Source organism: Nomascus leucogenys, chromosome 4 (genome assembly GCF_006542625.1).
Source record: "Nomascus leucogenys isolate Asia chromosome 4, Asia_NLE_v1, whole genome shotgun sequence".
In the NCBI taxonomy this organism is placed as follows: Eukaryota; Metazoa; Chordata; class Mammalia; order Primates; family Hylobatidae; genus Nomascus; species Nomascus leucogenys.
Window position 1 is genome coordinate 99,444,072 of NC_044384.1, and position 27,981 is coordinate 99,472,052.

The 27,981-nt window shown below is 56.4% G+C and overlaps 1 protein-coding gene across 2 annotated transcripts; it reads right to left on the minus strand.

Annotated features, from left to right (window-relative positions):
• Positions 1-19,944: 19,944 nt before the first annotated feature.
• Positions 19,945-27,381, minus strand: GLYCTK (glycerate kinase). Of its 2 annotated transcripts, XM_012498728.2 has the most exons (5): positions 27,311-27,381; positions 24,471-24,886; positions 24,079-24,230; positions 23,273-23,448; positions 19,945-22,934 (listed from the first exon to the last, which is right to left on the minus strand). In XM_012498728.2, the coding sequence occupies exons 2-5, from the start codon at positions 24,845-24,847 to the stop codon at positions 22,068-22,070; spliced, it is 1,572 nt and encodes a 523-aa protein (XP_012354182.1). In that variant the 5' UTR covers positions 24,848-24,886; positions 27,311-27,381; the 3' UTR covers positions 19,945-22,067. The 2 variants fall into 2 exon arrangements, with proteins under 2 accessions (XP_012354182.1, XP_012354186.1); XM_012498732.2 differs by lacking the exon at positions 23,273-23,448 and having other exon boundaries at positions 21,757-22,934.
• Between the last annotated feature and the right edge of the window lie 600 nt (positions 27,382-27,981).

The window sequence follows — 27,981 nt, forward strand, 5'->3', positions numbered from 1 at the left end:
ATAAGCCTCCCTGCCATTGCTCAGCTGCCCTCAGCAGTTCTGACCAGCATAATCATCTCTTTGATGAATAAAAATGGAGAAAAATTAATTCTCCTTTGATCCACATGATCACCTTGACAGACAAGACCTTGAAAGCCCAGAGCTCAAGCAAGGAGTAGAACGGAGTTTCTCGGGGGCTGGAGGACTGGAGACCACTGGCCCATGAACAGACAATCTTCATCCATCACAGCCCCCACCTAATCCCGTGCCCACCTTTACTCCTGTGCAGCCTCCCTGCCAGAGTCTCTTCCCTCTTTGTTTTTCTATGATCTTCCATCCCATCTTGGGCTACTTCTCAGGACGCCCTCCCTGAGTGCCTTGGCCAACAGAACACACACTCTCCTCAGGGCCCCAGAGGACCATGGTCAGTACCATTTGGTAGATGACCTTACAATGGTCACTGCTGAGTCCCTCACCAGGACATTGGGCTTGTGCTGTGGGCCAGTGACATCACAGGGGATGTGGCTGCTAGACAGATGGACAGGCCACAGCTGAAAGGGTCCACTCTCAGGAAACCCAGCTCAGAGAACCACTCACTCCCTACCATGTGATGGTCACTGCTGTTTCTCTCAACTGGAGGGTGGACTTGATGGATGGGGTCAGGGGGTGCTGGGGCAGAGGCACAGCTTTTCTCAGCGGCCCTGCCCATGCGTCAGTCCAGGAAAGACCCATAGCAATGACTGGAAGATACAGCAACCCACACTGGGGCCATCACCTCAAAGATAGTGGCTGTTGACACCAGCCCAGTTGCACATGACCCCACATGATCTCACCCTCACCTCCTCTCCCCCAGCCTACTTTTCTCTGACCTCCATCTGAGGGTGCAGGATGCTGAGGCTCTGTGCTCCAGGAGCAGCGGCCCGAGGGGGGGATGCCTGCTGGTCCCCATCTTCCTGGGCCAAAGCGCCAGATGGCAGGCTCTGAGACAAAGACATCTTCCACAGGACATTTCCCAGGGGGGCTCTAGGAGCTGCACAGGAAACTGTTTATTATAATTAGGCTCTGAGCACCTCTGATTTTCCCTCAGTCCCAAGGAGTTTGGTGAGCATCAGCTGAGTAATATCTTGGCAGAGTGGGTGACTTCATCAACTTGGCCCTGTGACCCATCAAGTGCCCCCACTCCCACCTTCCAGGGAGCCTGGGTTTGCTGAGGCTTAGCTGGGCCCTCCCATCCACTCGTCCCCCAAGGCTGGCCACTTTGGGGACCAGACTGCCAGCCTGACCTTTCATCCACCCCTAGAAAGGGCTCTGGACGGGGCAGGAGGCCTGGATTCTTCTGATGACTCACCAGGCAAGTCCCTTCGTTTGTTAGACCTGTTTTTCTTCTGCACAACGAGGAACAGAAACCTTACCCAGCGTCATAGTGGGGTTATCAGTACAGAGTGGTGTGAGGGACACCAAGACTTTTCCTGCCCCGACTACTTCCATTCCTGGTAAAAGCACTGCCCTTGCCAGACCTCCAGGAGCGAGTGTGTAAAAAACTCCCAGCAGGTCAGTAAGGAAGGGTTTGTTCCAAAGAGATGGAATCCCTCACTCCCAAAGAGGTGGGGCAGCCCTCCTCCCCACCACCCCTTGCAAATGGCCTGCCTGCTTTGGCCTAGGGACATTCAAACAGCTAGGGTGGCAGTTAGAGCTGTCAACTTCCTTGGCAGTCCGCTCCCACACTCTGGGTCTGCAAACTGAGGTGGCAAAAAGGGAGAGGCCTCACCCAAAGTCATGGCAGAGTGGGACGGGAACCTGGGGCTGTACTGCAGGATATAGGGAGCCGCAAGGAAAAGACCATGAGACAAAGACCCGTTGCCATGAGAATCCCACTTCCCTTTACAGGAGGAGGAGGGACATCTGCCTGGCCTCACACTCCTCTCACTCCTTGTCCCTCCTCCACTCCACCATCCTCACATTCACTGAGGTGGGGCATCAGGGAGCTGGCAGGCAGGCCTACCTTTTGCGCCAGACACTGATAGTTGCTAGAGTCTCAGTTTCTCTGTTTATGGAAGAACTGGACTGTCCATCACCAGGGCCCCCAGCCAGCCTCCAGCTGCCCCCTGTGGAGCACTCTCCTCCTGGAGAGTCCTCACCCCACTGTCTTTCTCTTTCCTCAGTACTCCTGATAGGCCACTCAAGAGCCTGGCACTGGCTGGGCATGACGGCTCATGCCTGTAATCCCAGCACTTTGGGAGGCTGAGGTGGGCGGATCATTTGAGTTCGGGAGTTCGAGACCAGTGGGCAACATGGTGAAACCCTGTCTCTACTAAAAAATACAAAAATTAGGCTGGGCATGGTGGCTCACACCTGTAATCCCAGCACTTTGGGAGGCTGAGGCGGGCAGGTCACGAGGTCAGGAGATCAAGACCATCCTGGCTAACACAGTGAAACCCTGTCTCTACTAAAAATACAAAAAAATAGCCAGGTGTGGTGGTGGACGCCTATAGTCCCAGCTACTTGGGAGGCTGAGGCAGGAGAATGGCATGAACCTAGGAGGCGGAGCTTGCAGTGAGCCCAGATCGCGCCACTGCACTCCAGCCTGGGCGACAGAGCAAGACTCCGTCTCAAAAAACAAAACAAAACAACACAAACACGAAAATTAGCCAGACATGGTGGCGCATGCCTGTAGTCCCAGCTACATGGGAGGCTGAGGCAGGAGAGCTGCCTGAACCCAGGAGATAGAGGTTCCAGTGAGCCGAGATCATGCCACTGTGCTCCAGCTTCGGTGACAGAGAGAGACTCCATCTCAAAAAAAAAAAAAAAAAAGAGCATGGCAATACTGGGTCTCCTGCCCACTTCCTCTGTACCCTTGGAGGCCTCTGGAAAATGTCACCTCCAAACCTAAGCAGTGACTCTGAAGTGTACAGAAGGGGCTCAGGTCTCCACGTGGTCCAACAGATGCGGCCCTGAGAGTATGACCCAAGATACCCCCATCTCTGTTCTCTTCCCAACCTGGCCTCAGCCCTCCCTCCAAGCAGAGAGAAACTGGCCCTTGCAGGCCCTGAAGGCAGGATTGGCTGCTCCCAGTTTTCAGATGAGCAGACTGAGGTCCTGGAGCAGAACCTTGTTGCAAGCACACACACTGCTGGCCAGGCAGAGCTGGCTTGGCAGCTGGAGCCTCGGTCCCTGCCCGGGGCCTTCCCTGCTACCCCTTCTGGTTCCCCAGCCCTCTTGGCTGGCTCTCAGAGAAGGCAGGTGGGCCTGAGGATGGGCAGGGCCTGCCCTGGGGAGGGAGCTTGGGCTGGGAAGCAGGTTGGGGGGGGCGGTGGTCAGCAGGTGCAGGATAATGGGGCCACTGGGGGAGGCCCAGGGAGCAGGTGCTGCCCATGGAGGGGCTGAGGTTGCCATTGTATGCCCGGCTTTGGTGGGCTCAGAGCAGGAGGGGGGTCCCTGTGGGCCGTCAGGCTGCCCTGGCTCATGCTCAGAGGTCATCCTGATGCCTGGGCTCAGGCATACAGCCAGGCCCCTCCCCTGGGTCCTAGCAACCCCACCAGGTTGCCATGACAACCAGCACTTTCATCCCTGTCCCTTTGTCTGGTCACGGTCCAGCTTTTGTGACCAGCCATAATTGCTGGGTGGAGGGAAGGGGGCCTTGCGTCAGGATACACTCAGCTGGGGTTGAGTTGTGAACTCAGGCAAAGGAGGGCTGGAGGGCAGGTTAAAGAAAACTGGAGATGCAAAAAGGCTGGGCTTTGCTGGCATTTCCCCCTGCAGCCTCCTCTCCTGCCTGCTGGCTACATGCTCAGAACTGAGTCTGCTGGCCCCAGAGTGAATTGTCCCATCTCTGGGCCTCATTTTCCCATCTGTGACTGTAACTGCGGATGACCCCTTTCCCCGGGTGTGCCATTTGCTGTGGGAGGCAAAAAAGCATGAGCCAACCCAGAACTTAACTCCTTTGTGCAACTGAGGAAACTGAGGCATAGAGCAAAGCTAGGCCCCGGTCCCGGTCACACCCACAGTGAGCCAGTGGCAGAGCCAGACCTCCTGGAGGCCCAGGGCCTCAAGGTATTAGGCCCCCAAACCAAACAAACTGAGCCTCACAGTTGTTTCTCTCCTGGTGCCCCCATAGGAAGGAGCCTTGCCAGCAGGACTCAGCAGGGGTGTGAGGGGGCCCACACCTCCATCATCCACCCCCAGGCCCCACCAGCTGTGTGCCTTTGGGAAAGTCCCTTAGGGCCAAGTCTCGGGTGTGAAAAACAAGGGGGAGTGTAGAAACAGTCCACCCTCCCTCAGTTGGGGTGAGAAGGAGGTAAGGCCTGCTCTGCACAATGCCAGCTCATTGTCAATCCCACAAACACCACACACCCTGTTCCCACCCATCGCCCCTGCCCACCCACATGACACGGCACTGCCTGAATGGCCGCCCTGCCCATGCTCTGGGCATTCCTTTGCCCTTGTGGTTGCCTTCCCCTGTGGTGCCCTCTGTCTTCCAACAGGAACCTGGTGGTCCCCGGTGACCAGGGCTCGGGGAGAATGGTCACCACTGTCCTTTAAATCTAAAGAATTCCTCCTTGAGACAAGCACTGGTTTTCAACAGGGAAACAGAAGCAGCAGCAGAGAGCGCTGTGGAAGCCAGTTTCACTGCTGCAGACAGAGGCTCTGGGATGGGACCGCACGGGAAAAGGCAGCAGGATGGCTTTGTCCTTTCTGGGGCGGTTCTTCTGATCTTTGAGGGAAGCCAGGGGTTCCTGCAAGCCCCTTGTCCCAGGCTCAACACCCTGCAGCCTTGTGGGAAAAGTATGGGCACCCCAGACAATGACGTGTTTCTAAAGGGTCTGCTACCCTCCAAGGGATCTGGGGCTCAGCAGGGCCCTCAGGCTCAGGAGGGACTTCCACCACCAGGGCCACTTTACAGGCAGGACAGGTCCACTGGTGCCCCTGAATGAGAGACTTGAGGAGCAGGGGGACCAGAGGGGAGGGGCTGGGGCTGAGCAGAGAACTGATTCAATAACCAGCAGGGCAGACCCTGCAGGTCATCGTGGCTTTGCCATCCCAACAAAATGTCACTTCTTCCCCATGGACATTCTTCTCTGCAATTAGCTCTGCATCTACACTGGATGTGAGTGGGGTGGTGGTAGGGTCAGCTACCTGGGGCCAACAGATGGGTACCACTGATGTACCAGTGGTACAAGACTGTACCACTGGGCAGCCCAAGCCAGAAGGAGCACAGTGTCCACCTCTGCAGCTATTCATCCTTACTATGGGTTAGGAACCAGTTACTAAGAAATTAGCATGTGGCCAGGTGTGGTGGCTCATACCTGTAATCCCAGCACTTTGGGAAGCCAAGGTAGGAGGACTGTTGAGTCCAGGAGTTTGAGGCAAGGTAGGAAGACTATTTGAGCCCAGGAGTTTGAGGCCAGCCTAGGCAGCATGGTAAGACCCCCATCTCTACAAAAGATTTTTAAAAATTAGCTGGGCATGGTGACATGTGTACACCTATAGTCCCAGCTATTTGGGAGGCTAAGGTGGGAGGATCGCTTGAGCCCAGGAGGTCAAGGCTGCAGGGAACCATGATCATGCCACAGCACTCCAGCCTGGGCGACACAGTTAGACCCTGTCTCTGAAAAATAAAATAGAAAAGTTAGCATATGCCATGAGGTTTATACACATGTCATTTAATCCTCACACCAGTCCTAGAAGGGGGTGGCTATTACTGTTTCCCTTTTTGCAGGTGGGGACACTGAGACTCCGAGAGGTGAAGCTGGCCAGGGAAAGGGGGTTGGCAGACTTGCCTGGGTAGTAGGGGAGGGTAGGAGGCAGGGCTGAGTCAACTGTTGGAAGAAGACAGATTTGGGCTCAGGATACAACATTTTTATAATGGTCCCAACCAAAGGACTGGGCTGCCCAGATGGCAGGAGCTCCTTGTCATGGGAGGCATACCAGGGGAAGCTGAATGGGCACCTTTCCTGTCATTTGGACACCTGAATGGAAAGAGAGTACCTATCCAGAGCAAATGAGGCCCTAAGGTGTCAATCCTGGCCCCAGCCCAGTGCTGGAAGGTACAGAGAAGACAGAACCTCCCAGGTAGGGGTTGAAGGGCCCAGGGGGCACACCCTGCTGAGAACTATGCCCCCATTGTCCCATCTCCAGGGGTGGCTTCCACTTTCCAAGATATGTCTTTCTTAGCGAGAAATTTCAGGACACCCGAGAGAGGCACAAGCGGGAACACAAGGCTGGTAGCGAATTCCCCCAATTTTTCACTCCAGGCACTTCCCTTGTCTCATGCTAGTCCCAGCCTGTGGGGACATCTCAGAGCCCAACCCCACTTCCAAGGCCCCTCTCTGCAAGGCTGACAGCCTCCTCCTACCCCATCCCTTACACCCAACCAGTGCCCCCATCGGTTCTCCTCCTAAATATCCCTCAAATCTATCCACTCCTCTCTGGATCCACAGATGCAGCCCTGGCCACCTCCTCCCTGGCCTCCCAGTCACCAGTGCCAGTTCATTTTCTACCCAGCAGCCCCACAGTCCTCCCTGATCTGGCCCCACTCTCCCCACTCAGTGCCCTCATGCTGTTCTCCAGCCAGAGGGAAGCCCTTTCAGTTCCTGACACATACCCTGTCCCCGTCACCTGCATCACATTCACTGCAGCTTGGACATCTTTCCTCCCTGGACTGGGTTAAACAACCCTAGGTGCCCACAGCCATGGCAAAATTGTGTGGCCAGAGTCATTAACAGGTCTGCCTCCTTGGAGAGACCAAAGGTGCCATGGGGCAGAGTCCAACCTGTCTTGCCCAGCCCATATTCCCATCCCCTGGTCCTGCTGCCTGGCACAGAGGGGATGTTCAGTGAGCAACAGCTGAATGCATGCAAGCATGAATGCATGAATGAGAGTGTGACCGAGGCTGAGAGGGCTGTCCCACATGGGCAGGTCCCCAAGGACAGCTGAGTCCAGAAGCCATGACAGAAAGTGGACTGAGGGAGACGTTTGGGTCAGGAGACTAACTGGGTCAACAGGTCCTCTGTGGAGGCCCGGACTTGTGTAGCCCCCTCTCCTGCCCTGAATCACAAAGAGGGGACAGCTTAAGATCCACGCACCTGCCAGAAGGGACAGGAATGGGGGATTCAAGCCAAATAGAGTGAGTGAGGCAGATTCCTAGAGGTCTCTCCCGCTCCCTCTGGCCCACAGATTCCCTTTTAGCAAAGTCACTTTAAAGTCTTTCCTGGGAACTGTGATGGGGTGTGAGGGAACTGAGCCCAAGGCCAAAACACCAGCCACAGTGCACCTCCCCTACTCAACCAGAGGGGAAGACGCCTCTTTGTGGCTTTGTACACACACACACCACACACACACACACACACACACACACACCTTCCCCCACACAGAGACTGAGCAAGGCGTCCCTGGGCCTGGGAGACCTTGAACCTCCAGTCACCACTCTCTATGGGTGGCCCCTGGCTTCCTCGTACCCCTCACAGCTCAGCGACAGCCTCCTGAACTTCCTGGCGGGCTTCCAGGCCTCGGAGAAAGCTGCTGTCTCTGCCACACCATTACTGTCACCATCACTGCCACTGCGAAAATGCAATTACAGCAAACAACAGCCGCCGCCTCACTTGAACCTCGCCATCCACACCTGGAACTAATTAACTTAATTAGGCCTTAATGAGCTACACTGGTCGGAATGCCTATTTTTACTTAATTATCCCCTAATGTGCTTGGCATGGAGGAGCACAGGACCCGGAGGGTGGCTTTGGCGGTGGCGGTGGCAACCACCTCCTCTCCCTGAAGAAGAGACACTCAGGAGGTGATGCCTGTCTGCCTGGAGTGGGCCCCAAAGAGCTGAGAATCCCAGGAGGATGGGTGAGGCAGGGGTCATGGGCCATGCTGCAAGAACAGCAGCCCACCCAGCTCCAGCCTCCCATCATTCCCACTGCCCTGTCTGAGCTGGGGCTGAAGCCACACTTTGCTCAGTTGGGGGTGTAACAGGCATGACCTGGCTGGCTTTTGCATTCACACACCTCTGACAGGGGAGGACCTGGGCTCAGAGAGTTACTCTTCCAACTGCCTGTAATGGGAAAGGCACAGAGAGATGAAGGGCTTGCCTGAGGACACACAGCTAATTGGTGGCAATGGACGTGAATGGCTCCCAGGCCCTTTGAAGGAACACTTCAAGCCATGATGGGGTCCTGTCAGGGTGGAGTCTAGACTCTTTCACACCAGGCCAGGCTAGGATAGGCAGAGGATCACTTAGACAGTTGGCCTCCACAGTCCCTACGGCAGCACCTTCCACCCCCAATTGGGCCTTGGCTTCTGAAAGCCAAGTTTACATCATCAACTTCTCTAGCTTTGGGGTGGGATGAGGTGGTCTTGGTTCACTAGACAGATATGGGGGAGGTTTCAAGAGTAGAGTCCTTCCTTACTGGCCCCTGCCTTGACCCTGCTGGGGCCTCCAGATCAATGGCTCATTTGAATCTCTGGGTTCCTGGGGCTGGAGGGGTACCCTGTCCCTTGTATAAGCACAATACATCTCTATGCTAAAGATGGATCAATCTCTGGGGCAACCCCCTCTCTGGAACTCTAGGCTTAAATCTGACAACTGTTTCCCTTGGCACCTCCAGCCCTATCCAGCCCCAGGAGTCCCAGTCCTAACACAGACAACCCAGAACCCTTGATTTCCCTCTCCCTGGTCTGCTTTTCCCAGCATCCCCCTCTTCTGAAAATGGCCATGCCATTTGCTCCTGTGCTTAAGCCAGAAACTGAAGAACTGCCCTGGACAACCCTCTCTCACATCCTACAGCCAACCCTTACTGAAGTCCTGTTGGCTCTGCCTCCAAATAACATCCCCAAATGCCAGCTTCCCACCACCTCCCAGCAAGCACCCAATCCTGGCCACTGTCCTCTCCCATCTCGACAGGGTCTCCCTTGGTCTTCATGGAGCCTCCACAATCTGGTCTCCATGAAGCTGTCACAGTGATTTAAGGAAAAAAATCACTCCCTAGTTCAAAATCCAATGACTTCCCATGGCACTTAGAATAAAGTCCATAGGCCTTAGCCCAACCTACAGAGCCCCACCTGCCTCGCTGGTCCCATCCACCTCCTTTCCCTTCTCCTTGCCCCATTGACATGGGCTGCCCTTCAGGACCTCATAGGCCTCAGGGCCTCTACACTGCCTACTCCTTCTGCCTGGAATGCTCTTCCCCTGACCTTTGGATCACTCAGATCTTGGCTTAAACATCACTGCAGCCTTCTCTGGCCCCACACCCTAAAGTCTGCTCCTAAGCCCTAGCCCTGTTAGATCGCCTCCTAGATTACCCTGTTAGGATCTTCTGCATGGTACCTGTTAGCATCTGAAAATGCTGTGTTTCTATCTCCCTTGAACTTCATCTGTTTTGATCCCTACTGAATCCTCAGCTTATAACAGCATATGCCTGGCACACTGTAGGAACTTTTTGCTAAATGGGTGTTGGAGGAATGCCTTGACTTTTTCACAAGTGATTAGAGTCCCCAGCCCCTTCCTTGAGCTGCCCAGAGCCCACCCAAATACCTCAGGCCAGAGCATAGTATTCTTGAATCCTATGTCCTGACCCCCAGCCTCTGCTCACATGGTCCAACCACCTGGAATGCCCTTTTCCTACCATTTGCCAACAGAAACTCTGGCCTGCCCCCAGACTTCTGACCAGTGAGGGACAGGGTGGGGACCATGACCTGTTTGAACTAGTGAGCTTGACTTGGCCCTTGGCCTTGTCTCTTCCTGGGATTTCTCTCTGCCTACTCTTTGGAGAGAACTCCTTGGGCCTGTGTCTGTCTGGACTCTAAGGACATGAGCCTCTGGAGGTGCTGGCCTTCACCTCTGCCTGCTCATTGCTCCCCATTCCTGCCCCAGTAGCCAATTCCAAGGTGGCTGGCCTAGAGTCAGCACATAGCAAACATCTGATGAAGGAAGGAGGGTGGGTAGGTACATGGGGTCCCCCAGCTGCAGGTCCCATCTCAGGGCTGAGGATGTGGCCAGGTCTGAGTATGAGCCTAGGCAGCTAGCCCAAGTGAGGAGAGGCTGCCTCCAGCTCTACCTAGCTCCAGGAGGCCCAGTCCTAACATAGACAATTCAGGATCCTCCCACCAGCCAGCATTCCCCTATGACTATGGCTATGCCATTTGTTTCTTGGCCTCAGGCTCCCCTCCTGTGCTAGTCCTCACCTCCTTGGCTTGAAAGGGCCTCTTTCCTGAGGCTGAAAAGTCCAGGGACACCAGGCCAGATGGCTGGGTGCTCAGGACCTTCTGGCCCTCTGGCCACAGCCCCCGCCTCCTCTGAGAGGTGAGAGTGAGCTCCTCTCTCCTCCTGGCAGCACTGGCCTCTGCCAGTGGATCTTCACTATGCCATCTCACAGATTATGCCCCAGCCTTCACAGAAATAAGGGGGTTTTAGTCTTGTTGTGACTATTGCCTGTGACCAGAGCTGTCCACCAGCCATCTGTGTGCCCACCCCACTTGTGCCCTGCCTGAGGGGCTAGGCCCCTGGAGACAGTTCTGACTGGCAATTCCCTTTGTCCAGGCTAGACCCTCTGCCCTTCTGAACTGGAGAATCTCTGTCTCCCATCTAGAAGGCCTGGGCTCTGGGTGTCATCCCAGACCTTCCCACTCAGTGGCACCCGATCTTACTAGCAGTATTCCCAGCTGGCTGGACCCTGGTCTCATCAGAGCCCCTCTCACCCTGGATCCTAGATCTAGAGCCATGCGGTCAGGGCAGGACAGACTTGAGGACGCTCAGTGTGAGGGGAGTCACTGACCTGCAGGGACCAAAGCCGGGGTTTGGGACTTGGTGCTGTCCTTTACTGGGTCTTGCTGCCTTGGTTTATCCACCTAAGAGGCAGAGACATCGTTGTCATTTAGCAGGATGTAGGTGACGCCCATGAGATGGAAGCATGAAGTACATTGTAAACCTAGCATTGGTGACTTCACCTGAATTGCTGTTGAGGTGGGAGCAGGGAGTTGAGGGGTATTAAACACCAGTCTAGCCTTTAAGAAGGCTGTGGTTCCAGCACTGCAGGCTGAGCACAGGGATTGAGTGAGATCACAGGGCCTAGGAAATGGATTCCCTTCTCTGCAACCAGGGACCTTTGTCTGTTTCATTTATGCAATGGGGCTAACCCAGAAAGGGGCAGGTCACAAAGGGAAGGGACAGCTCTGAGGACCTAATTGGGAAAGAGGGAAGAGAGATGGCAAGTTCCTTGGGTCCCACCTCCTAGGGGGCTCTGGATAGGCCCAGGATGTCTGAGATTATGGAGCGTAAACTCTCTCCTTTGACAAGAGGAAACAGAGACCCAAGGGAGAGGTTCAGCCCAGGTCATCCTGCTGGGCCAGAAGTAGGGTTGCTAGGGGCTGATATCGGTTCTAACAGCACCTCCTTGAAGGCCCTGGAGCCTCAGTTTCCCTACCTGCACAATGGTGGCACTCCCATCTTCCTTTCTTCCCTTTCTCCCGCAATGCCCCCCCACTCAAGAAAGCTGTGAGGTTTGCTGAGGTTCACCGAGGGGAAGGCTGTAGACAGAGTCAGGGCCCTGCCTCCTAGCCTTGTATAAGGTGGAGGAGAGGCTAAGGGAGCCAGGAGCCTGGGGACCACCTCAGTAACTCCAAAGGCAGCCCCACTCCTTCCAAGGGAAAGAGGCCATGGGACAGGAGACATCCTTGGGGGTGAGGGGGTATATGCCCAGGCTTGGGGAGTCTCCAGCCATAACAGGCTCCCTCTTGGGGTTGGCACTGCCATGACTGGCTCTACCACCTTCCTTGACCTGAGCCCCACTTTCCCCATGAATCCAATGAGGATAACAGGGATCATCCCAGTCCTGCCAGTCTGTGGCCTCCCAGGGCTACCAAAATAGCCAACCGGCCAGTGGGTATGAGACGGTGGCTCTTATGAACAGCAAAGCCCTAAAGAGAGACAAGACAGCCTGCTAATGGTGGCATTTCAGGCAGAGAACTTGGGGGCAGAGGAGCCTGCAGTGCTCAGCCCCCTAATCGCAGACACCCCAGCCAAGCCACCGCCCCTGCCTTGCCCTGGGGCTAGGGTCAAGGGTGGCAATGTCTGTCGGGGATGTGAGTAGGCTCAGTCAGGGACTCCATTAGCCCAGGAAACTGCCTTTCTGTCCCCACTTACTCTTCTCTCCTAGGCTATGGGCTGCCTGCAGTCACCTCACACACACAGCAGCCGCCACCATCCACCCATCTCCCTCCCTCCGAGCAGAGGCAGCTGCTAGGCCTCCATGCTGGAACCAAAATTGAATGAGCGCTCTCACAATGTCGCCTCCCGCTGACAGCTCCTAATTGCATGTTGAAGCCATGTGATGGAGCCCAAGTTACACTAATTATGTCATTACCCTAATTAAGTAAATACTGTACGTGCTAATTGGCTGAAATCTCTTCAGGGGGATGGGCACTGGTGTCCCCTGGGCTTCACTTGGGTGGGCTGGAGGTAACAGAGGAGGGTGGGGGCCCGCCCCTCCCTGGGGTCACCCAGTGGTCGTCAGCGAGGGCCCTTGACCACAGCCCAAGACTAGTGTGCCTGTGCTGCAGGGGAGGGTGCAGAAGCCGTTGACCAAGTGGTCAGAGACCCAGGTCGAAGGCCTGACTTGACCCCGACAGGCTGGTGGTCTTGAATAAGCCCTTTCCTCTTTTGACGTGGGCCCCCTTGCTGTCCTTCCCCTCAGCCAGCCCAGGGCCTGTGGCCTTTCAGACATGCCGGGCACAGGGACACCAGAGGAGCCCGGTGTTTAGTCATCTATGGATGCCAGTTATGTGCCTGGCCTGGGGCAGCAGGAGGAAAAATGGCTGATGACTGAGCAGAGCCCCAGTTCCTGGGCATAGCACCCAAATAAACTAGCAGAAGGACAAACAGGGCTGGCATTCCCAGGAAGTCATCTGAGGAGGGATGCTCTGAGGAGGTCTGGAGGGCTTTCTGAAGGAGGCGGACTTCACTTACAAGGCAGGGAGAATATCACTGCATTAGAACTCAGGTCATCTCCAAGATGTGATTTCTAAATAATACCAAACTTTTTTTTTTTTCTTAAGACAGTCTTACTCTTTTGCCCAGGCTGGAGTGCAGTGGCACAATCGTGGCTCACTGCAGCCTGACTCTCCTGGGCTCTGGTGATCCTCCCACCTCAGCCTCCCGAGTAGCTGGGACTACAGGTGCGCACCATCACACCCGCCTAATTTTTGTATTTTTTGTAGAGACAGGGGTCTCACCATGTTCCCCAGGCTGGTCCCAAACTCCTAACCTCAAGCAATCCACTGGCCTCAGCCTCCCAAAGTGCTAGGATTATAGGTATGAGCCACCAAGTCTGGCCTAAATACCAAAATTCTTTTTTTTTTTTTTTTGAGACAGAGTCTTGCCTTGTCACCCAGGCTGGAGTGCAGTGGCATGATCTCGGCTCGCTGCAAGCTCTGCCTCCCGAGTTCACGCCATTCTCCTGCCTCAGCCTCCCAAGTAGCTGGGACTACAGGCGCGCGCCGTCACACTCGGCTATTTTTTTTTTTTTTTCCATTTTTAGTAGAGACAGGGTTTCACCATGTTAGCCAGGATGGTCTCGATCTCCTGACCTTGTGATCCGCCTGCCTCGGCCTCCCAAAGTGCTGGGATTACAGGCGTGAGCCACCGTGCCCGACCAATACCAAAATTCTTAACCATGACCTTTGGGTGGGAGTTGGGAGGAATGAGAACAGCCATCTGAAGGAGGGTCTCCGGATGGGACTCCAACCTACTTGGGGGTACTGGGGGTGCAGAAAGAACGCAGCCCTGTGTCAGGGACCGCTATGTAAGCCTCAGTAGGGCTGGAGCCCCATCATGCCCCTTCCGAGCAGATCAGCACAGACCAGCTGGTCAGGTGGACTCCATCCCTGCCCTGTCCTTTACGGAGTTGTAGGGTGAGTCCCAAAGGCAGGTGGGTGGGGCTGGGGCCTCCAACAGCTGGGTCCTCTCACATCACTTAGGGCCCAACAGCACACAGTCTCCCAAGTGTGCCAGGTGCCACAGCACGGCCATCCCACTCTCCCAGCTCTACCCCGCCTGCCTGCCTGCCGCCATCTCCACAAACATATGCTGCGGCTCCACACCCGGCAAACACCACATGCTCGCTTTGGTGGGCAATGGCTCCCTCCCCGCTTGCTCACTTGCTTCCCAGGACCCCAGGCCCAGCACAGCCCCCTATCCCAACTCAAGCCCTGGGCCGGCCCAACTCCCAGGGTGGCCTTGGCCAGTCCCAGATCTCAAGCTCCCAGTAGGTGACATCTGCTCATTCCTTGCCTGTCCCAGGCCTTCATGCATTCCACATAATGTGGTCTGGGCTCCCGTGGGCTGGCTCCAGAGACAGAGACAGATAGGAAGCAATCCTTTCAAATGTCTGCAACGTACTCAAATGAGTAGGAAAGAAAGTGTGTCTACACACGCACACACACACACAAAGCAAACGGAGCACAATATTCACAGTAGTTGAACATATCCCCAAAAGAGCACATGTGTGTCTTTTGTACTATTACTATTCTGGCAACTTTTCTGTAAGTTTGAAATCATTTCTAAATAAAAAATAAATGAAGAATAAGGAAAGAAAGAAGGAAGGAAAGGTCTTTTCCTTTCTCTGAGCTCTAGGCTATAGGAAGAGACAGCTGGACCAGTGGCAGCCAGGTCACTGTACCCCTGCTGGGTGGGGCCAGGAGGGATTCCCTGAGGAGGTGATACGGCTTGGGGAGGCAGAGTCTAAGGGGCACACACCTCTGACCCTTGTATGGAGGGTGGCACTGAGGGGCTGACTCTCTGGGAGTCTCCCTGTCACAGCTTTAGGCAAGCCCTCGCTCCCTCCCCTCCTCCTACTCTCCAAAGAATGTGCTCTGGGAGTCTGAGATAAGAAAGGGAACTTCCCTTGGTCACAAGGTGTGGGAGGGTGGCCGGAACTTCTGTGCCTTTGAGTGTGAGAGGAGGCTGAACTGGCCCGGGGGCTGTGCCTGGTGGGGTGAGAGGGATGGGATGGCCCTGCTCAAGGCCATCCTGTCCTCCCTCCCAGCGAACGCTCACACAGACTCACCGAGCTGACTTCCCCAGGCAGTGCCCTTGCCTGTCACAGCAGCACTTGGCAGTAGGAGGGCAGCAGCAGGGAAGTGGCTCATTATTTCATCCTTCATTAGCTCGGCATTAGGCAGCCTGAGAATTGTGGGGTGTGGAGTGGGAGCCTCTGGTTCGGCGATCTTGCAGCTCCGCGCCCACCCCTTGCAGCTTCCTTCCCCCCACCCGCTCTCTCTCCCCTGCTTCCCTACCTCTTTCATCCCCACTTCTCTCCTCCCTCCCTGTGCTCCCTACCCTGCCCTCCTCCCTGGGATGGAGGCGGGGCACACACTCTCCCCAAGAGGGGGCTTCCCCTACCCAGTTCTCAGTCACAGGATAGGCCCCGTCAACCATCCCCTCCCTGAAAAGACAGTGACACCAGCATCCTGATGTGTGGTCAATCACGGCGTGTGTCTTGGTTGTTCTGGGCTCTCAAAGAATGACTGGGACCCCTGCCTGGCCTCACAGCCCATCTCCTCTCCCCTCCACCTCAGGCCGCCACTTCAGAGCCTGGACCGCCCCAGAGTGGATCTGCCCCCCGCCCCCACTCCAGGAAGCTCTGGCTGGGATGCTCAGGGCTGGGGCACCCAGGGGTCAGCAGAAGCCGATTCCTCCATTCAGATGCCGTTGTTTCTTCTCACGTCTTTGTCGCCTTGCCACTGGCCGCAGTCCTCCCAGCCAGCCCACCAGCCCAGCCCCTTACCCAACGGCTGGTGGGGTTCCCCTCCCTGACGGTCCCCTTCGTGCACGGCCTGCCATTCAAGTTCTACTGGTCTCCCCTGAGTCCAGAGCCTGGCATGGGACAGGGGTGGGGCCCCTCTGCCCAGCTCAGCCATCAGCCACCAGCCCCCTGCAACCTGCCTTTCACCCTGCTCCTCTCCTGCCCACGCCCCTCACTTGCCCTCCACCTCCTCACCCTGTCCCTGCTCTCCCGCCCCCCTAACAGTCTCCCTGCTCTCAGTCTGGCCCCTCACCTCCCCCGCCCCCTCCCCATTTCCTCTCCCCTCCTCTACTGGCCCTTTAGTCCCTGGGTGTCAGGCTTTATCTCTGGCGGCCGGCAGGCTCGTTGTTCTCCCCTCCCCTCTCCTCTTCTCTCTCATCCTCTCCCTTCTCTCTTCCCCCTCCAGCCTCCACTCCTTCGCCCGCTCACTCACCCTCTCCCTCTCCCGCTGCCCCCCCTTTCTCCCCCACCTCTTTGTTTCAGCTGAGAACCAGCTCCTCGGGACAGTTCCCACACTGCAGTGCCTCTGGTGAGGAGACAGCGCCACTGAGGTGAGCCTTGGGGATCTGGGGACACAGGCATGGGGCGGCTGGAGCCCTGCGGGGCAGGCAGGTGGGGAGAATGGGAAGCATGCTTCTCTGCCCCAGGCAGTGGGAGCAGCAGTGGACTGCCAGCTTCAGGTCCCCCAGGGGTCAGCAGGAATGGGAGGCAGAGGGGCGGCCAGTTAGCCGCGAGGGACAAGGCTGGCTGGGAGCTGGCAGGCTCTGTTCCTGCCCGGGTGCCTGGTTTCTGTGGGTGGCCCTGGGCTGAGAGAGACCCTCAGGGGGACCTGAGAGGGTGGGCGGGGGCTGGGCTACCTGGAACAGCTGCCCCTGAAGGTTTGAGTGTATGCCCAGTCCTGGAGTCCAGGGCTCTGACCCTGCCTCTGACTGGGCTGCAGCTATGGGGTTGCTGGGTGCCAGCAGCGGCACCGTCCAGGGGACTGTGACCCTCACAAGTGCCTGTGCTAGCAGGAGGATTGGCCGCTGGCTGGAATGTGCTGGGGCTGCTCCCACTGCCCAGGTGGAGAGTCTGAGCAGAGGGAGAGATCTTCCCCCTGCCATAGGCTCACAGGTTTTACTCCAAGCTACTGATCCCCAGACCCATACAGCCACATGGCAAAGACAGGCACTTCTCCCTCCCCTAGGGGTCTTTGACCAGCTCCCTCCAGACAGCATCCCTAGAAGAGCTTTGCCCAGAGTTGCAAACAGCAGGGTTTCAACCCAGAGCCTAGATATTCCTGCAGTCAGCTTCCTGGAACTGGGCTGGACAGGGAGGAACGGGGGCTCTGTGGATAGGGGTGGGGAAAGCAGGTGGAGACAGAGGCCTGGCTCCAATGAGGCTACAAGTGTGATTTTTGGAGACCACCAAGGGCCGCAAGGAGATCTTGAGACTCTAAAGCTGTGCAGGTGGGTGGGAATGATATAAAGGGGCAGAAGCCAAGTGCCAAGGGCCCCGCCCCCTTCTTGGCTGGTAGTGGGGATGGAGAGGCAGGGCTGGAGATGGGGAGAAAAGTATGGCTCACACCTTTCCAGGGAGATGGGCAGGGCGGCTCTGTTGGCTGCTAGTGGAGGAAAAGAAAAGGCCAGCCCAGATGTGAGGGGACACCAGAGAAGACCTTCTCAATGGGATGCATTTTGGGGGTCTAGCCTCTGGTTGTCTGGTTGGGGCAGAGCCAAGTTCTACAGCTCTCTGGCTCCCTAAGGAGGCAGTGGTGGACCAAATCCTGGTGAGTAGTGGTCCCATGAGGCGGAGCTGCTAAGGGCAGTGGCCTCATAGGACTGGGCAGATGGGGCACTTGTTCCAGGGGCAACTGTCTTGCCCTCTTCCCTTGGCTAGAACTTCCTCATCTGAGCAAGGTGACAGCTGCACCTGCTCCCACCCCTGCCCCCTAGAAACCCCCAGATGGGAGCAACATGTCTAGAGAGGTGGAATCAGAGCTGTGGGCATGAGCTTGTGCCAGGCTGAGTGTCCACCCCCAGCCCACCCTCCTCCAGCCACTACAAACCAGCCTGAGTCAGGGGAAGTGGAGAGCAAAGCCTCAGAACTGGCCCTAGTGGTTACTGGGGAGATGTCTGGCCCACAGCCTTGGGGAGAAAGCCCATCTCTCCTGGGCTGGGCAGAGCTCACGACAGCCCCATGGTCCTATAGCTCATGTGGCAGCCTGCCTAGGTCACTGGCTTCCCTATCATCCAGGGTGTGTGTGTCCCCCACCCCTGCATATCCCCTCCCTTCCCCTAGCATATCCCAAATCCTCTTACCTAGCTAGCCATCCTGGCCTGGGGTTAAGCCAGTCCTCCCTCACCGCAGTCTGGGCCTCATCATGTCCCTCGCACATGACCCAGACCCAGAGGGAGGCAGGTTGCCCTACCCATTTTCCAGAGACATTAGGGGGCTCTCTTCCAGGCAGCTCAGCTCACTCTGACTCCAGGTGATCATCCATCAGCTCCGTGATCTCCTAGGGCACTGTACACCCTACTGGCCATTAAAGACTCAGATACCATTCCCTGCTGGTGCCTGCCTAGTGCCAGAGGCCAGCAGGTTGCTCACTCAGCCTCAGTCAGTGAGCACCAAGGTCCCGCTGGCTCTAACTCTGGTCCTACCATGGAAGAAGGGAGCCTACCTGAGCCAAGAGCTCCCTGAGATTCCCCTTGGAAGAGGCCAATACCTCTACCTTCTTTCTCTCCCTCCCTGAGCTCCCCACTTGCACAGAGCTTTCCCGCACAGATCCACCTGCTGCTGATACCTCTCTAAAGAGGCGATAGGGCAAGGATGTTTTCCCCATTAAACAGACGAGAAAACAGGCCTGGAGAAAGGAAGGTGGGAAGGCCAGGACTCGGACTTACCGCCTGACTCCTACTCCAGTGCTCCTTCCAAGCCACTTAACTGCCACCCTCGTGAGATCTTACATGAGAGTGGGGTCCCTTTGCCCACCAAAGTGTCCACTAGCTGCCCAGCCTCTGCCCCCACAAATCCTCAACACCCTGAGGCATTCCCAGAGACAGAGGGGCTCAGTTACTCCCAACAGTGTTTGAGCCAGGGCTTTCAGCCTTGGTTCCAAAGCAGGCATCTAAAGGGTTCACTGGGCTGGCTAAAGGCTTTGGAGCTGAGGCTGCATAGGGAAGGTGGGAGAGCATTCTCAGAGCCTAGTAATGCACCTCTCCTACCTGCAACCCCTTCCATCTCCTTGCATGCCCCCACCCCCTGCCCTCTGCAGTAAGGAGGCTGGATTTCAGCATTAAAGTCCCAAAACAGCTTCATGACATTGTTCCCTGCCAAAATCTTCATGAGGTTTGCCATTGATGTCAATGTGAAGTCAGCTCCCTCGGCCAGGCACACTAGCCTCTGCCAGTCTTTTGGGCCTCCTTGCCCAACTTGCTCATTGTATCCCCTATACTCTAACTACACCTGTGTGTCTCCACCCTGGGATGGGGCACAGCACAGCTCAGAGACTGGCTGTGGGCTGCACTACACATACACATGCTTATACAAGTATCCATGCACACGCACACATGCACACACACACACAGATGTGCATACAGATGCAGACATACATTTATGTAGAAGCCCACCACTCAACTGCGCATGGTTTTCTGCCAAATCACCCACAAAATGGAGCTGTCCCTCTGAGCCAAGAAGGGTCCAACACATCTGCTGTGTGGATCCCTGGAGAGGCCAAGCATGGTTGTGTCGCCATCCCAAGCCCTTGAGGGGCAGTGGGGAAGCAGAAGTAGATCCCCTGGATCTAGCTGAGCCCTTGCTTGGCCCCAGAGAGTGGCAGAAGATAGTCAAGCAGGTTCCAACTAGGTTCTTATCCTGGTTCTGTGGCCCTTATGTGGGACTGTACAGTCCCCAGTAAGCCACCTTCTCTCTCTGAATCTCCAACTATAAATCAAACAGTTGGGACTAGCTGACACTGAAGGGCTGCCCAGGCCCACTGCCCCACTGCTCTTGGCTCATGCCAAGTGCAGAGAATGGAGAGGCCTGTGAGGGTTGCTATATCCAGCAGGGTCAGACACTCTCCATAGTGAAATCCTCCAGCTGGGCCAGGGGAAGCTTCAGAAAATGAAGATGTCGGCATAAGGGCAGCAGCAGAGGGAAGAAACAGAAGCCAAGAGCAAGGGAGGGGCACTTTAATGATCCAAAATTGACATTTATGGAGCAAGTAATGAATCCTATCAAAACATTCACTGTGCAGGGTTGATCTCATCTCAGCATCTAGACTGTGGCCAAATACATCCTTTCTTATCTCTGGGGTATCCAGTCAGCAAATCTAACGGGTTAGGCTCACAGACTATTTGGCCCTATGGGGTACAATCCGGGCCCTGGCCTCCCAGCCCCTACAAAAAGAAGTATAGGGAAGGCATCAATGTAGAGCAGGGGGAACCTCCTGCAAGATCCCATCCATACCCAAAGCCCTCAGCGGGATGCAGGGAGTCATGTGCCCTGTACTAAGTACCTATGTGTACACTCACAGATGCATTCCCACTCTCAGTATGCCAACACCAACGTCTGTATACTCACACACCCACGACACACACACACACTGGGGACATGGCTGCCAGGCCCTCAGCCCCTGCCCCAGCTCTCCTATCCTGCTTTTGCCTGGAACTTGGCACCCAGGGCCAATACTTATGCTCCCAAGAGCAAGGACTGAGGCAGGAACAGGCTACGTATAGAGGCTGCCAGAGGAGCACCACGGCACAGGATCATGCGAGGATCACCATAACCCCAGACACTGTGACCCTAGTCAGCAGGAACTCCACGCCAGCACAGAAGGAAAGGAAGTAGTGCCCGCGCATCCCAGTGGGGTGCAAGCTCCCCTTTTCCTAAACCTCCCTGGTCCCCAGAGCCCGCTTACCATGTTCACCTCCCTCCCAATCTCCAGCCTGCCCTGTGTGAGCCAGGCCCCCAGGTCATGAACCGTGTGCAAGCTAGGCTGCCCAGAGCCCCGGTGGGGAAGGGAAACCCTTCCCAGGGGAAAGTCCCGCCAGCCCTGGCCCAGGGCCCCTCAACACACTCAGGGAGGAGGGGAGGGCTGGGGTGGAAGAAGTGCCTGCAAGAGCAGCCCCAGGCCTCGCTGTTCTCTATGGCTTTTTATTCCTATGTGATTCTACTTCTCACTCATATAGGGATTGGAGCCGTGGCGCACGGCGGGGACAGCCAGCGGAGGGCTCTGACACTGAGCAAGGGGGCCCAAAGGGAGGCAGGACAGTGGCACCTCCCTCTCTCAACCCAGGCTGCTGGCCAGGCCAACACAGCTGTTCCTCTATTCCCACTTGCCTCTTCTTCCGCCAGTGGTCACGGGAAGGGGTGTGGGCCACTGGACCTCATCACTGGCTGGACCCACCATCCCAGTGCTGGGATCCCCACTGAAGGGCTGACATCAGGGTCTGGACTTGGTCCCCAGAGGAGTGGCTGAAGGAACTGGGGATGTTCAGCCTAGGACAAGGGCTGTCACAAGGAGACAGCACTGAGGGGTGGGACAAACTTCAGCTCAACGAGAAGTGCAGTATGTGGCTAAGGGCTGTCCAAAGACAGAAAGGACGTCCATCCAATGAGGCCTACAAGCTGAGGCTGGAGAGGCCATGGTGACAGTGCCATGGGGGGAGTCATGGTTGGGTGGGTGGGTGGCTGGTCACCCCAGACTGCAGTCTTTAGGCCTGTCCTCCCTGGGGTCTCTGCTAACGCACATCAAAGCTGTCAGGAGCCAAGCTCAACCCTCACATGCTCCAGAGAGACAGGCACAGGCTCCCGTTATGTGAGGCACATCCTTCATGTACCCAGCCCAGCAAAGGGGCGTTAAGAGTCCTGCCAGGCCCTGGCACTGTGGCTGCAGCCATACCATGCTCCCCTCCGAGCAGCTCCCCCGTGAGGCCTCATTCTGAGGGAAGGCGTGCTGAGAACCCATGGCATGGTCCTATTTATTTTCAGACATTCTCGCTTCACAGAAAGAAACAGGGTGAGGGGCTCAAGAGAGAGGCTGCCCAAGGGAGAATCACAGGAACACGGAACTGGCCGAGGGGCTTGTCCTCGTCCTCAGGGGTAGGGGGAAGCCCCCATCTGCCAGTCTGGCTGGAAGGGAATGGACATAGAGCCGAGGCCCTGAGTGGGAGGTGACAGCTAAACAAACAGCCAAGGCCAAGGAGAGGAGGAGCCCTAAGGCTTAGAGAGGCCCTGAGGACCAACCTTGCTCTGCCATCTGACCTTGCCCTTGTAGGCCTCCTCTGAACTCCCAAAATGTGACCTATGCCATCACCGAGGCCGCAGGAACAAGAGGTGGGTGTCCATGACATTGGTACCTGTCATCCCTGTGTGCAGCAGGTGTGCCCCACCCTGGAGGCGGCAGAAGAAGGTATGTGAGTCATTGTGGGCTAGGAAGGTGGCTATGTCCAGGCCCTCAGCTACAGCCTGGCTGGCAAGCTCAGGTGTGACCCAGGCCCCAGCAGCTTCTGTGGGCCCATCCTGCCCATCGGTGCCACCGCTCAAAAACAGCACATCTATCGGCCCCAGCGGCCACCTTCTCAACTCTGCTCCAACACGCAGGGCCAGTTCCTGGTTCCGGCCACCCCTGCCCGAGCCCTGCAGCTGCACTGTGGGCTCGCCACCAGCCAGCAGGCAGACTGGGCCCCTTCCCCGTGCCATGGTCTCCAGAGCCTCCTTCAGCTGCAGGTCTGGGATCTGAAGCTCAGCTGCCAGCTCATGGAGCTGTGCATCTTCCTCCACAGAAGCCCCAGCCATGGATGGGGTGAGGCGGGTTCTAGCCACATGGGCCAGCAGCCCGTAGAACTGGGCCATACTTTTTACATCACCTTGCATGGCTGCACTCAGCACCACAGCCTGGTAGCCCAGTGCCTCGGCCTGCCGCTGGGCCTCAGCTAGTGCCAGCACATTAGAGCCAATGATCACATTCAGGACATGGCCACAGGTGTGTGGCCCATGGGGGTCAGAGTCGGCCCGAGACAGCACAGTCTTCACAGAACGTGGCAGGGCTGCACGGAGGCCATAGCGATTGAGGATATGCAGGCAATCTTGCACATTGTGGGAACTGGCCACGGTGGGGCCGCTGGCAATCACCTCCACAGGGTCCCCCACCACATCTGACAGGATGAGGCTCACCACCTGGGGAAGGGCCACCAGACAAGGCTCAGGCCCACTTCCTCCTCCCCTCAGAGCCCATAAGGACAAACTGCCCCTTGGGTATCCACACACCCTCCCCCAACTCAGTGCATTTCCTTACCCATGGTTAACTCCTCTCACGTGGGCTTGCAAAACACCTGGTCATGCAGGCACCTCCTCCTCATCTCTGGCACCCCTCCCATGATGTCACCCAGCCGGCCCCATGGTCTTTCACACCATGCCCCTGCCAATTTGTATGCTGTTCTAGGCTTTCACATCCCCAGCACATGTGGGCCTGGCTCCACCAACCCAAGGCTGCCTGGGGAAGAAGGGACTCATACCTGGGCAGGGTAGGCGGCCTGAGCCAGCCCCCCACCCTTGAGCTGGGACAGGGCCTTCCGAATGGTGTTCAACTCCTGGATGGTGGCTCCACGGGCTGCCAGCAGTCTGGTGAGTGTCTGCTTCTCCTCCAGTGTGACAGGTGGGATGGGGGCAGGCAGCAGAGCTGACCCCCCACCTCCCAAGACAATGAGGGTATCAGGCAGAGGGGCTATCACAACCCAGGGAACCAGGCAAGCAGGGGTGACAAGCCCACATTAGAAAAAGGGGGCTGGAAAGGTGGGGTTAGGGTGCCCCCGTGTGGATATGCAATATGTGTACAGTCACCACATCCTGGCCACCTGAGGTTGCCCCTGCCTTGGGGTACCCTAGGTCCCAGTAGGCACCAGAAGAACTAACTACTCCTTAAGAGACTAGAACAGGAGGCAGGGCAGGGGGCACACAATGGAAGATCAAGGAGAGGACTCCGTGAAATCTGAGGGCCTAGCCCCAGGTGACATTAATACAGACAGCAGCAATAGCAGTGACATTTTCCAAGGACTCTATGGATGTGTCAGGCCCTGCATTAGGTGCTCCCCATGCACCCTCTCACTGTCACCCAAAAGGTCAGCTCAGGGGGAGGACTCCACTGCTCAGGGGAGACCAGACGACTAGCCCAAGGCAACCCAGGAGTCACCATCCAGGCTCCTCACCACCTCCCTTGCTCCTAACTTCACCCTGTGACCCTGGGGGCTCAGACCTGATCTCTCAAAGACCTGATACTTGGTGCACCCCCCACCAACAGTCTTGGGCCAATGTGGTGCCACACCTGAGATCAGCACGAGCAGCAGGTCATCAGCTGTGAGTCCCTCGGCCAGTTGCCGGATGGCCAGCGCAGCCCGCAGCGCATCGCGGTCCGGGAGGTTGTCCTCCGCACCCTCGAATACCTGGACATGGCTATGTGGCTTCAGCAGCATCTCCCTGGGGAGGGAAAGGTCAGAGAGCAAGAGATGGGGTGGACTCCTCTCCTCCCACCTGATCTCTCAACTTTACAGGTGAGGGGGGCATGAACGAAGATGCCCACTGACATGCATCCTGGGGCCAGGCCAGACCCAGGAGAAAAGGGAAGCGGGTGGGGAGGGGAGGTCTGATTCAGCCTGGGTCTGGGCCCAGGTTTCCCTCCAGATAGACAGCAGGAGGCAGCCCCCCATGGCTCCTTACTGCTTGCCGGCGCGCTCCATGGCAGCACGGATCCCCTTGGGAACGCTGATCACACCCTGCACAAGATGCTGGCCCAGTAGTTCCTCAGCTGCGGCTGCCATGCCCAGCACAGCCTTGCCAAAGCCCACCAGGTAGAGGTTTTGCCTCAGCTGAAAGTTCCGGTCCCGCACCTTCAGCTGTCTGCCACCAGGGTCCAAGGATAGTGCCCGGTGCAGCATGGGGCCCGGCAGCACTGCACCTATAGCACTCTCAAACAGCTGCCTGGCCTGCTCTGCCAAGGCCATGCTGCTGGCCAGACGGGCCACTGAGCCCCGCCAGAGGAGTGGATGCAAGGGGGCTCGGGCCAAGCGGGGCAGGACCTGCACGGCTGCAGCCATGCCCCGCTGCTCTCAGCACTGCCTGGCACCCATGGCTGCCTAGAGGGAAAAAGCACAACTGAGGCCCTTGCAAGGCAAAAGACAGGAGGTCCCCCACGGCCACCCCTCTTAGGGCTCAGGGCCAGTGGACCCCACAGCTGCTGCTACAAGAAGGAGCCATCTGATAGCCCCAGGAGACTTCCTGAAGTCCACAGCTGCAGGATCTCACTCGTCCTTGGAGACCAGCCCTGCCACCCAGCCATGTCCTCCTCTTCTGCAGACCATATGCCGGCCCTCTGGATACTCTGCCTCAAGTCCAAAGTTCCTATTAGCTGGGCCCTCCTCCTAGGTCACCCCTTTGGCTGGGAGTTAATCATTGACAGAGGGAGTAATTTCTACCAGTGGGCTCCTATCCCACCCCTTTTCCACCCCCTGCACTTCTGAGCTCTTACCCAGGGGCAACACCCCTTTCTGGCACTCCTTCCTTGCCTCTTTACCACCTCTGCTGCCAGGAAGCTGTTGATTGTCCCACCAACTGACCCTGAGCCCATTGACCTCCAGCCTTCTCTATTTCATTATCTCATCAGACCAGGATTAGCAGCCTGGGAAGTCGGGGTCTACAGGAGGCTGCAGGTTTATCAGGTCAAGCCCAGAACACATCCTCAGGGCAAGCAATCTGACGAATCTCAGTATTCAGAACCAGTTCAGCAAGAGGTTTAGGTTCAAATCAGGAGTGAGGGCAAAGTCTGGCTCATGGTGGAACCTTAGAAAAGTCCTCAGGCACCATGTGAGGCCATGTGCCATGAAGCCCAATTGCAGGACAGAAAAGGATGCCCTTCTACCCACATAGCTGGCCAGGCCCAACTCTGCCAAGAACACCCCTTCTGGTTCCAAGATAACAAAAACAAGTCCTAGGTCACACCACCCACAGTGGTGAGAGCCCAAGGGCTGAAGTAAGCAAAGGCCAGGCCCCCATAACTGAGCCCATAGCCATTTTCCCCACTGGGCAGAGTAAAAGCTAAAGAAGCCTTGGGGTGAAGGTCAGGAAGCTGTAGAGGGGTATAGGAACAACAAAGACCCAAAGAGCTCATCTGTACTACATATTTACTATTGCATCTACTTTAATAAATGCCTACCATAAATGCTGCAAGCTGACTTCATCAGCAAGTATGGACCGAGCAGGGTAAGGAGGCTGGGAATTGAGGTTCCAGCTCTACTATAGGTTTTCCAAGTGGCTGGGACACCTCCATTTCTCTCACTGGGCCTGATCCACAAAATGAGACATGAGGTGAGATTAACACTACGCTCTCCCCTTAACAACCTCAGGCTCTCTGATACTGTCCACTGCAACACAGATCTCAAACACCGGTTTACCCCACACCCAAATATGGTGGTTACTTCTAGACTCTGACCATTTTGTCTGCCTAGTTCTCAGCTCTCCTATAAGAAGACAGCCATGCCTGACTTCTGTTGTGAAAGGGAACACAGAGGGCATCGTCATGGGGATTCTGAAAATGGGTCCAGTTTTGGCCAGGGGGACCCCTGGAGCTTGCCTATTAGGCTCAGAGCTAAAAGCATCTTAGCAACTAAGACAGCCGGTCTTTATAGCCTGGGTGAAATTTGTATCTATTTCCCAGATGGACAAGAGCCTAGAAGATCCCAGCCTTGTCACTGGATATGAGCACAGGACAGGGGGATGCTCAATGCTAAGGCTGCCACAGAAAATACAGGACGTCCGGTTAAATTTGAATTTCAAATAAACAAGTAATTTTTAAAGTATAAGTATGTGCATACAATGTTTAGGACTTAACAATTATTCGTCGTTTATCTTAACTCAAATTTAACTGGACGTGGCCGGGCGCAGTGGCTCACGCCTGTAATTCCGGCACTTTGGAAGGCTGAGGCGGGCGCATCACCTGAGGTCAGGAGTTCGAGACCAGCCTGACCAACATGGTGAAACCCCGTCTCTACTAAAAATACAAAAATTAGCCAGGTGTGGTGGGCGCCCGTAATCCCAGCTACTCGGGAGACTGCGGCACGAGAATCGTTTGAACCGGGGAGGCGGAGGTTGCAGTGAGCCGAGATCGCGCCACTGCACTCCAGCCTGGGTGACAGAGTGAGATTCTATCTCAAAAAACAATTTAACTGGACGCTTTACATTTTTATTTGCTAAGTCCTCCAATTCTATCCAAGACGTGGTCTCTCCGAAACTCCGGGAGGCTCCTGAGCAAAACACGGAAATAGGAAGACTACCGGCCTAGACTCCTCCCAGCCACCAAAGGGGGCTGGCACCTTTTCCGGCTTTCCCCAGCCAGTAGGGGCCGGAAGTTACGTCATCCTAAGGTAGGGCCTTCGCGAGGGAAATGGTTGCCGCGTAATTCCCGGTGATGCGAGAAAGAAGGGCCTGCTGCCACCAGGACCCGTCGTCGCCCAGCCCAGGGATTGCTTCTGAAGGTCATGCGAGCCCTGGCGGCGCAGACTTACCAGCCCACAGCTCCGGGCCGCGGTGCCCAGCGCTGGAGAACGGAAGTACTCGCGGGTGGGCGGAGCGGAAGCCGGAAGTGTGGGTGGGTGGAGCGGCGCAGGCGGGTGCGAGCTCTGGCCGAAGCCGGTGTCCGGGAGGGGAGAGTTTAGGATATTGGCTCTTTGCTGGCCACCGACAGACCTGGAAGGAGTCACCTTCAGTCCTCATTTTTTTAATCTCTACATTGAGGGTAATGATCCCCGCCTCACCGATTGCCGATTTTTATTTTGAGACGGGGTCTCACTCTGTCGCCCAGACTGGAGTGCAGAGGCGCGGTTTCGGCCCAATACAACCTCCGTCTCCCGGATTCAAGCGATTCTCATGCCTCAGCCTCCCGAGTAGCTGGGATTACAGGCATGTGCCACCACTCCGGGCTAATTTTTGTATTTTTTAATAGAGACGGGCTTTCGCCATGTTGGCCAGGCTGGTCTCGAACGCCTAACCTCAAGCGATCCACCCACCTCAGCCTCCGAAAGTGATGGGATTACAGACTTGAGCCTCCGTGCCCGGCCCCTCCCTTCCTTTATCCTCTACGATCAGTCAGCAGATGCACCCTGAGTGTCAGGCACTGAGCTGAGCAAACGAACTGAGAATCACTACTTCCCCACAACTCACCCCTTCCCCACAACTC

What these genes read in the sequence shown, in the direction of transcription:
- GLYCTK (XM_012498728.2), bottom strand. Translation starts at nt 24,847, where the DNA reads ATGGCTGCAGCCGTGCAGGTCCTGCCCCGCTTGGCCCGAGCCCCCTTG. An exon ending in ATGGAGCGCGCCGGCAAGCA is followed by an intron (nt 24,231 to 24,470) that starts GTAAGGAGCCAT and finishes TTCCCTCCCCAG; the next exon opens with GGAGATGCTGCTGAAGCCAC. An exon ending in AGGCCGCCTACCCTGCCCAG is followed by an intron (nt 22,935 to 23,272) that starts GTATGAGTCCCT and finishes GCCCTTCCCCAG; the next exon opens with GTGGTGAGCCTCATCCTGTC.